The sequence below is a fragment of the Lates calcarifer genome, linkage group LG10 (assembly GCF_001640805.2).
Source record: "Lates calcarifer isolate ASB-BC8 linkage group LG10, TLL_Latcal_v3, whole genome shotgun sequence".
Classification (NCBI taxonomy): domain Eukaryota; kingdom Metazoa; phylum Chordata; class Actinopteri; family Centropomidae; genus Lates; species Lates calcarifer.
Window position 1 is genome coordinate 8,776,168 of NC_066842.1, and position 10,744 is coordinate 8,786,911.

Consider the following 10,744-nt stretch of genomic DNA (forward strand, 5'->3'; position numbering starts at 1 on the left):
TAGGTAAAGTGACACATAAAAAATGCAATGGAGAACTTTATTTAGCCAGGAGAGGGCCTCACTGAGAATAAAAATCTATTTAACATGAGTGTCTTGGCTGTGACTGCAGCAGTGCAGAACAGAGGTTACAAAGCATTAAATGAATCACATAAAATATAAAGAGCAGATATGATTAGAAGGATAATGTACAATTGATGAAGTATGCATGAAAGAGGAATATAAAACAGGTATGCAGTTAATTGGGATTCTTCAAATTAAATACTTAAATGGATAAAACCGATAACACTGATGATCATAATCTGAAAAAGGACACGTACTGAACGGGTAGATCCCCCTCTCAGCCGCATAATAGCAGTAATATAGATAAGAACCTCAAAACATTAATTAGAAAATACTCTATTCCAGGGGTTATAAGTGTGATTACAAATACTTTACACTTAAAATTACATAATTCTGTTTATCTTAATTGAAGCATTTCAATAAGACATCAAAATAAAGACTTCTGAGATGTCTCTGACAGTTTTTTTTAACTGCTCGCTGCCACTGAATCATGAAGCTGGATTGATATCTAGCACCACCCAGTGTGGGCAGTTAAACCTGCATTAGTTTCTCAGTCATCTGAGAACATTATAAGAAAACTACATGCATACTATAGTTTGATCAGTGAAAATGGTAACAGCTCAAGAATTTACTCTGCTGTTAAAATGCAAAAATGTGCCAAAATCAGCTCGACTTCCCTGTTGCTTTCAATAAAATCTAAAATAGGTAGTACATAAGGATTTCTCTTGAAGTACTTTCAGACAGCGAGCAGTTGCTGCTGTTAACAATACTAATCCTTGAACAGAGGAAAATTTAAACCATTTCTATATGTTCCCTTTGTTTTAACTGTTTTACGTTGACAATCAGAATCAATGCTGGATTACAGGCTTGATTTCATACATTCTCCAAAACTGGATGAAATGTAAATTTAGAATATCAGCTATAACAAGGCTCTCAGTCCTCCATCTTGTGGCCCTGTTTTTACAGCGGGACCCTGTCTCAAAATCTAGTTTTAAGACTTTAAATTTTAGTTGTATTGAGCTCAATTGTTTTATCAAATCACCTTTTTCCCCCTGTGTCAAACAAGTGGCATTTAGAAAACCTCGGATATGGCGGTATTATTCCATCATAGGAGTTTTCATTATTGAAAGGGCCCAACAACATTTTTTTGCCCCCGGTCCCCTCAGGAGCTTAATCCGGCCGTGGCCAGAAACCGGACGTTAAGTTTTCTCCAGTTTCAATGTGACTCAAAAACCGAAACCGATCGTCGGTGTGCGCTGGTTCCTTAAAATTTGCTCCTGGACAAATGGATCGTAGCTCGTTTGGAGTTTAACATTTTCAGCCGTGACTACAGCGGACATTTTATCGGTCCAACTGATTAACTTCCGCAGTCTGCGCCATATGTAGCTACGAACGAGCCGTTTTATGCGCACAGTCAAACAGTGATGAGCCTCTCGAACACAGCAGAGCAGTGTAGGCAGATGCTGACTTGTGCGCATGTGCAATCTAGATTTCGGGGATGGGTCTATCGATAGAATCAAGATGGCGACTCTGGCAAAAGCGCCAATATATTTACTGAAGTAGATGTCCAAAATTCACCGCGGTAGCGGGTTTTCTCAAGCCCCGCGGGGGTACCGTGAAACATGAAGACCGGAAACATGTTTTGGAAGAGGAATTGACCGGGATTAATACCGTAACAAAGTCAGCGAGATGTGCGAGAGCTATGCCCGCTCGCTGCTGCGTGTGTCGGTGGCGCAGATCTGCCAGGCTCTGGGCTGGGATGCGGTTCAGCTCACTGCGTGCGATCTGTTGTCCGATGTGTTGCATCGATATATCCAGCAGTTGGCCAGGGTCTGCCATCGCTACTCTGAGCTTTGTAAGTGCTTCATTTATCACCCCGATTACTTTTTAACCCATAAACCTGAAGTAGTCGATCACGTTGTTGTTGAGTGGTTCCGTAGCTGGCGCCCCCTAGCAAAGGTTGATATGTCAAAAAGTACAGTAGCTACATAGCTAATCAGCCTCTATATTACTGTTTTTATGTGGCCGTGATGCTTTCCAGCTATGGTCAACACATCGTGAGAAGCTGATTACGCGCATTAGTTATGTGCTGTATTATCTGTAAACGATTCACTATTAAAGTGAAACCTGTTGAGCGTTACTTCTTGCTTTAGCATGAATGTCAACATCAGTCAGGCACCTCCTTCTCTGTGCAGCAGAAGCACTAGTATGTTCTCAAACCTTTGTCCCAGATTATTATCAGCCTTACTTTAGAGCATGTTTTAGCAAACAAGCGTTGTGCACAATGCAGTGCAGAGGTTTAATGGTCTGTTTTGATGCTGCATTTCAGATGGAAGAACAGATCCAGTCTTGGACGATGTGAGCCAGGCCTTCAGACTTCTGGGGGTGAGTCTGAGTGAACTGGAGGACTATGTCCACAACCTGGAGCCTGTGTCCTTCGCCCATCAAACACCACTCTTTCCAGTTAGCAAAAACAATGTCCTGCAGTTTCCCCAGTCTGGAGCTCGAGATACAGAGGAAAGGAAGGACTACATTCCAGATTACATGCCACCCCTGGTCTCCTTACAAGAAGGTCAGTACACAAATGCACATCTCTCTGTGTGTATTTGGAGTTTTCGGCAGGTTGAAAGGTTGTTTATGGTGGTCAACATGATCTCAACTAAATCATAGATTATAGTCTATGCAGAATACAAATACACACGCATAACAAACTTGCCAGTATTTGGTACATCTAGTCAAAACTAATATGGTCAAATGTGACAGTCCTGCAATTATCTTACATTCACTGTGGCTTCTCTTTTTGTTGTTTCCAATATTTTGTTTGTTTACAGTTTCAACAAAACCTGGACATTATAACCTTCATGAAAGTAGAATTGTACTAGACTGCATTTGTTTTATCCACGCTTTCCTAATAGTTTAACCACTGGGCATATAAAACCATATATTTGGGTTGGGGAAAATCAGATAGGGTGAGCCACTATAATTTGTATGTGAGTTGAAAGAGGTGCTGTGTTTGTGAGAATTCCTGGGAGATTCAATGAACACAGAGCTTAACTAATTTTTTGCCCCTTTCTTCTGTAGAAGAGGAGGAGGAGGAGGTCCTTGCTGACATGGGCACCTCAGCCGAAGCTATGCAGGTGGCAATGGAAGAGGATGAGGAGGAAATTGAAGAGGATGAGACAGTCAATGATGAGAATTACCCCCTGAAGAGGCACCTAGACAGCCCTGATGCAGCTGTTGGCATGATGCCTACCTCCAAGAGACCACGCATGTACCCTGGCCTCAGCCCAGAATGGGGGGTTGAGCCCAGGGAGCCCCTTACTTCTCTCAACCCGCAACGAGTTCCCCCAGGCATACTGCCTTCTCATGATAGCCTTGACCCCCTGTCACCTGAAACACCTTCTGGAGCCCTGCCTCCCTTCAGACCTCAGCCAGTAGTACCAAAACACTCTGATCAAAAGGGCCTTACCACTCCAGGAAGAAAGCCTAAGGGGTCATCCCCTGGCAGACAACGGACTAAGTCCCCTAAAGGGGTCATTCCTGTTCCAGTGGGTGGCAGTCCCATCCATTCTCCAAAACCTTCTAAGGAAAGGAAGAAATCCCCAGGCAGGACAAAGAGTCCTAAAAGCCCCAAGAGCCCAAAGATGGGTTCGGTCAAAGCATCTCAACCTCCAAGTAAGACAGACAGTGTGCATAAGCTGCCGCTGTCTGAGCTGAGTGAGAGGAATGGGCAAAGAGAACATCCGTATGCGTCAGAATATAGAGGACAGAGAGTTAGCTGAGGGCCCCTTCAAGAAACTAGAGCCCGATAATACAGCTATTGATGACTCCATTGATGCTGTGATTGCCAGAGCATGTGCTGAGCGGGAGCCTGATCCTTTTGCTTTCTCATCTGGCTCTGATTCAGACAGCAATGGATTCTCCAGCCCCAGGAGACTGACCATTATGGAGCCATCCACACCAAAAGTCCTGATTGGGGCCAGCAACTCTATAAAAGACACATCAACACCACTTCACTTCCAGCCACACGCAGGCCTAGGAAACTGGACTATGGATGATTCAATCAATGAGGTGATCCGAAAGGTCAACCAGGGGGGTCCGTCCGCACCCCCACCAAGCCAGGGAGAATATGTGTCTTCTGGATCAGCTTCACCCCCTACTCCTGAACCTCTGCTCAAGGTGTTTGAGGAGAAGAACAAGATTGTGGCACCCATAGATGTCAAGAAAAAGCCGAAGAAGGAGCTCAAAATTAAAATGAAGAAGAAGGAGAAAGACAAGCCAAAAGACAAAGACAGAGAAAAGGATAAGAGCAAGATAAAAGAGAAGAATAAGGATAAGAGCAGGGATAAAAATAAAGAGTTTTCCAAGGATGCCAAGATGCCCTGGAAGGAGTTTGGAGTGAAGGATGATGAGCACTTCGTTCCACGAGACTTTGCGCTGCCCGAGGTCTCCATTAAGATGAAATCCAGAGATGGAGATGTCCCTAAGAAGGAGAAGGAAAAACATAAAGACAAAAAGAAGGATAAAGAAAAAAGTAAAAAGGACAAGGATAAGAGAGAGAAGGGTAAAGACAGAGGCAAAGAGGACAGGCAGAAACAGTCTGCGTTGACCCCCTTTGCTCTGGGTGAACTCCCACCACTGTTCAGCCCCTCTGCCTGCCTGCGCATTCCCTCCATGCTTCCTTCTCTGGCCCCAATCCTCCAGGATAAAGATGTAAAGAGCAAAGAGAAGGACAAGAAGAAAGACAAGAAGGAGAAGAAGAAAAAGAAAGATAAGGAGAAGGATAAAGAGCGAGAGAAGGCCAAAGAAAAGGAGAGGGAGAAAGAAGAGAAGAGGAAAGAAAAGGAGAGGGAAAAGGAGAAACGGGAAAAAGAGAAAGAAAAAGAGAGAATTCGATTGGAGAAGGTATTTTTTTTTGTTCAGTTCATTATTGTGTCCCACCGTTTGTGTGTCACTTACATTTACCTTGTCCTTCCTGTTTCCTCAGGTGAAAGTAGAAACCCCAGCTGCTGTACCATCTCCAGTCATTCCCAGGCTGACGCTCAGGGTGGGAGCAGGCCAGGACAAAATGTAAGCTGTGATTAAATGTTGTAAATGTCTAGCAATATCTCTGGTAATATTCATTCCATCATCTCCTCACCTTTTTTGCACTATTAAAAGCTAAAAGGCAGTTTTCCTATGACATATTACTGGGGTTGGGTTTTGTACCTCAATACTTTATGGTAAAGGTCTTGCACGTCACATTTGGCTTCTTTTTTTTTACAGGAGAAAAGTGGTTTTGCAGGAAAAAGCATGTTTATATCACTCAAACTAAAAATATTGTATTGGTATCTATACTAAAACTCAGGCATGGTATTAACACCAATATAGAAAAAATCCAAATTTGTAACCTGTGTTTAATCAGCTAAGTCCCATTGAGATTGAGATCTCATTTTCAAAGGAGACTTGAAAACAGTAAAAAAACAGTAGATGAAACAATGATACACATTAGAATATATTTTAAAACAACCGCTAACCAGAACTTAAAATTAAAAAATAAATAAATCTTCTTAATATATGTTCATTCTGACCTGCATTTGTCTCATCTCCAGTGTTATCAGCAAGGTGGTTCCAAATTCAGAGCCCAAGACGCCAGCACCCAAGACCCCTGCTGCCAAGTCTGGACCTGGGAATCGCCCACGGACGCCTCCGCCTCCCCCAATACTCTCCCCGGTTGTGCCCACTTTGCCCCCACCTGCATCTCCACTTCCACTAGCTCCTGCCCCTTCATCTTTGCTCTCCCTGGCCCCCATGCTCTCTCCTGCTGCTTCCCTCAAACCGCCGGTCCGCAGTGTAGTAACCGAGACCGTCAGTACCTACGTGGTGAGTTCTCATACTCTAGACTTTTATTTAAAGAGAACTGGTGCACATGACAACAGTATTTACATAAAGGGAGGTTCAACTTCAAGTATATATAAATATCTGCAGTGTGGTTCAGCTTTGACTAATTTTTGTCGTTTAGGTGACCAGTAAATTAATTACACACAAGATGAAAGCAAATACATGGTTATTTATGTGATTTCTCTTTGCTGCTTTTTTGACAAATTGTTTATGCAGTATCCATTTTGTCAGTGTTCACTGTGTTGCTAATGCTCTCTATTGTCCATATTATTGTCCATATTTAAGATTCGAGATGAATGGGGAAATCAAATCTGGATCTGTCCTGGATGCAACAAACCTGATGATGGCAGTCCCATGATAGGATGTGATGATTGTGATGATTGGTATCATTGGTAAGAGACTACTTTCCCTGTATTCTTTTATTTGCTGGCCCATTGACCCACTTTGTGCTGATGTGTGTTTTCATTCAAGATTACAGTTTTGTAGAGGGGACGGTTTAGTTGCAGTTTTTACCAGTAATTACAGTCTTAGTTCACTGATCCGTATTTGTGCCTGTCCGTGAAAATTAGGGGCATAACCGTACACAAAATTCACTTTTGGGTACATACCTTGGTTTTCAATTATGGGATCACAGTCTCTATAAAGGAAGGCAGGAGAAAGTATTTTTATTGTTTATTTAGAAAAATGGGAACATTAAATGGCAGCTAATTGTCCGGTTCTGCTCAAGGTTTCTGCCTCTTAAAAGGAAGTTTTTCCTTGCCACAGTCGCCTAGTGCTTGCTCATGGTGGGATCTGTTGGGTTTCTCTCTGTAAATTTTATAAGATAAAGAGTTCAGTCTAGACCGGCTCTATATGTACAGTGCCTCGAGATAACTTCTGTTGTGAATTGGCACTATATAAATAAAATTTGACTTGACTTGACTTGAGTTCATTGGCCACAGTCTTAGTATAATGATTATTCCACTGAGTCATTGTTTCATAGTCAGTAAAATAAAGTTCAACAAATGTCAGTAATAATCCATCCTTATAACAAAACACTCTAATGTGCATATTTACAAATGTAAATGGAAAAATATCTATTAAGATGGGTTTTTATTTAAACAGTACAGAACTCTTCACCCTTTTTCAAGTTTTACACATTAATCCCTGTAGTCCCAAAGGTTTCTCCATCAGCAGTAAGTGTCTGATTAGGGAGGTGGGTAATTCCTGGATGATGGCAGTTTATCTTTCACTGAAATCCACATGTAAAAAGAGCATCACACCAGTTCTGTAATAGACACAGTTGGGTGATGCTGTTGCCAGTAGTTTTTCATATTTGGTCATTTTATATTTCCAGAGACACAACATCACCACCTTCAGTTAAGTAGGTTGCCGCACAGTTGTTTTTTTCTGTTTTTTCTCTTTGTCCAGTGTCATTGGTGTCTTGCTGAGAAACTATCACATTCCTTACTATATCTCATTCCATTTAATTTGACAGTATTAAACTTATTTATATATTTAGCTCAGTCCAGTGTGTTTATTAGTTAATTATTTCACTGTTTAAGCATACTGAACTGAGGAATGTCTCATACTAAACTGAATGTCCTGTAATAGTTTGTGACTAATACCAGTAGTGTTACCCCCTGGCAGAAAATGTAAAAATAACTGCTTCATGTCTCAGCATCTTGTAAGCTGAACTTTCTTCTTCTCTTGTCTGCTCAGGCCTTGTGTTGGGATCCTCACAGCGCCTCCCGAGGACCAGCAGTGGTTCTGTGTTAAATGTTCCAGCAAGAAGAAGGACAAAAAACACAAGAAAAGGAAACACAAACTGCATTGAGACTATGCAAAAAGCACATATTTTGGACTGAAAGCCATCACTGAACACTCGTGGCACTGCTGTAAAATAAAAAAAAAGGAAGAAGAAAGTTTAAAATTGTGGCTGATACTAACTTCTGATGATTTTTTTAATGATGTCAGCCATGATGCATAGTGACTTGGTAAGAAAAAAAGGCTTTAACCAGCACATATCCAGCCTTAGTTCTCATGTGGGCTCTGTGGTTTTCCCTAATTCATGTAAATCATTTGCTCGTTGATTTGGATTTCCAGTCTTAGGAGATCGTGACAGTTATGTTTGTATAAGGAGGCAATTTGTATAAGATGAGGGCTCAACAAAGCAGAACCAGAGAACAACTAACATCCAGCGTCTTTATTTCTGTTTCTGTCATGTTGTCACAAAAGGAACGACCTTAAAATCAAACCTTTCCCCAGTTTTCTGCAGTATCAATGAAATGTCATGTATATAATGATGATGGCATCAGGCGTGTATAAATGTGTAAATACCAACTTCCAAGCCAAGTGCATTTTGTTCTTAGGATTCTGACTTGTTAAATCCATTTTCAGATATTGGTTTTTAACTCGAATGATTTTTCTGTAATTTCTGTACATTTTTTAAATTTAAAGTTTGTATTTTTATTTTTTTCTTCATATGGATTTGTCCTGGAGTTATACTGTAGCTGTGCTTGTAATGTAATTCCTTTCGCTGATATTTCAATATTAAAGATGAACAGTCTGTGTACTCACAGACTTTAAAGACGTTAAAATCTCAGCACCATCAAAACTGTACTTAAATTTTCTGTCAGACACTTTTTATGCATCCTTATTTTATTTTAAACCCAGACAGACTTCTCTACATTTTTACCCCCTTTTGTTCCAGTAGTTGTTTGTTTGCATTTGCTTTACAAAAATAGATTGGAAATATTTTAACAAACTGAGTTGCAGATGTTGAATTTTGTTCCTGCTCATTTCAGACTTGATGACAAAACAGTTTGTCAAGTTTTCGAGGCTGTGTGCAGTTGGTCGCAGATCAAGTTCAGGATCCATCCTTGCAACAGTCTGTGCAATGCATTAGCCTAGATTTGAGCCTATTCTGCTGACTTGTCATGCCACATTACACCTACATAAGATATGTGGAACAGTGCGTGACAGTCACATTTCACAGGGCGTCTTATCCAAAACACTGATTGTGGATTTTTAGGGACTGATTTATTGTCTTAGAACGTGTCTAAAAATGTCTCCTGTGTCATTTGCAGCAGCTGTTTTATTTTTTATTTTATTTTTTTGCCCTTCTCAGAACGACCACATGGTGTCATTCTTCATGCACAGTCACTGAGGCTTGTGCTGCCTCTGACACATATAGACGGCACAGCAGGCGCACAAAAATGTGTTTCATCACATTATGAATGTAAGAAATGTAACAGGTGTCTTATAGTTGATGCATGTGGAATCCTTATCTCGCTGGCATGCCTTGAAGTGAGACATGTCAAGCTATAGATGACTCGCACTGTAAATATGATTTACAGCCCCTCAGAAGCTGTTAAGATTTCTATAGAAAAGAATGCACTGTGAGGTAGTAAAATATGTTTTCTTCAGTTGTCAGTGGACTATCATTTTTGTGATGCAGGTAGTGCATGTTCGATCTACCTTCTTCCAAAGGTTTCCAAGATGAGTGAGAATTTATCTGTTAGATCTATACCAGAATAAATGTTTATCAGCTTCACTGTGCTAATACTAATACTAATTCCTGGGAAGAATCAGAAGACCAGTGCTGGCTGAACTCAGAAGTTTCGCTGGTTGATAATTTGGCACTTCAGAAATTTATTTCGGTGCAAAAGCATTTAATGATTTATAAACAAGTTGCAGTACTTTAAATCTATTCTTTTGCAGAGCGTGGTATTCTGAATGAGCTGCAGCTGCCAGAGAAAGGAAAAGCCCATTAAAGTTCATCCTACTAAAGGTGAAGACATGGACTAGTTATTAAATCTTGTCTGGACATCAATTCTCTACTTCTGCAATTTTTTTTAGGATGTAATAGAGCTGACTTTGATATTTTATTTTCTCGATTGCTGTTAAAATTTAGATCTGAATCCATGACTACACCGGGATGACTCTCAGTCTGTCTGCAGAGGCACCAAAATTGAAAATGCCAATTCTATCCTGCCTTGATTGAAGGGAGCTGTGCCACACCCAGTCACTGATTTGCTCCATGCTCTTATTTGGTGAGTACAGTTATAGTTTAGTAATGAAGAGGATTAATCACCAGGCTCTCAGATGCAACACCTCCATCTTTGATATGAACTAGACACAGAAAGCAAAACTCATCACTTTTCAAAATGAAATATTCCTTTTACTTCACCTCTCTCGCTTTGAGTTACCCATAGATGACTTTGAATGCTAATCTACTTAGTGTCTTCCAGTAACACCAAAGTAAAGAGGAAGTGGAAAAAATGATATGTGACCAGAGTAAAAAGGGAAGTAAAATGACTCCTGTCCATGCAAAACAAGCTGTCAGTTGTTGCCTTTTTATCATATGAAATGCATCCACTCATGCAAGTCAACATGCACAGTGAATGCACAGAATTAGAAGGGGAAGTACAATGTGTTAAATCTGTAGTGAAGCACTTCAGTGATAAAATATTTGAAAATAAGTTGACTAAAATGTCACAAAGGCCATAGATATACAGCATTAACCTGTTGGGTAGTGTCTAATGCAAAAATGCTAACACCACTCGTGGCTGTGGAGGCCCTCTCTCTCCCTCTTCAATCACACGTGCTGGTGTCAGGTCTCATGCACTCAAAGCTTTGCTAGCATCTGTTGGATCATAAATTTTACTGCACAGCACCAGTTAAGACAGATCTCTGACATATCTGACATTAAAAAGGATTAAATCATTATTTCTTATCAGATAAAAATGTTTCAACTTGGCTAGAAGCATCTATGTTGCCTTTTAAACAGGATATAATGCTACTATATCAACATATGCTCCTT

General features: G+C 40.6%; 1 protein-coding gene across 1 annotated transcript; it reads left to right on the forward strand.

Annotated features, from left to right (window-relative positions):
• Positions 1-1,536: 1,536 nt before the first annotated feature.
• Positions 1,537-8,519, forward strand: taf3 (TAF3 RNA polymerase II, TATA box binding protein (TBP)-associated facto). The gene is given in 8 exon segments (XM_018684523.2): positions 1,537-1,915; positions 2,390-2,632; positions 3,142-3,785; positions 3,787-4,965; positions 5,048-5,130; positions 5,652-5,922; positions 6,226-6,332; positions 7,642-8,519. Coding segments are annotated over 8 exon segments (2,808 nt in total). The 5' UTR covers positions 1,537-1,749; the 3' UTR covers positions 7,757-8,519.
• Positions 8,520-10,744: the final 2,225 nt, after the last annotated feature.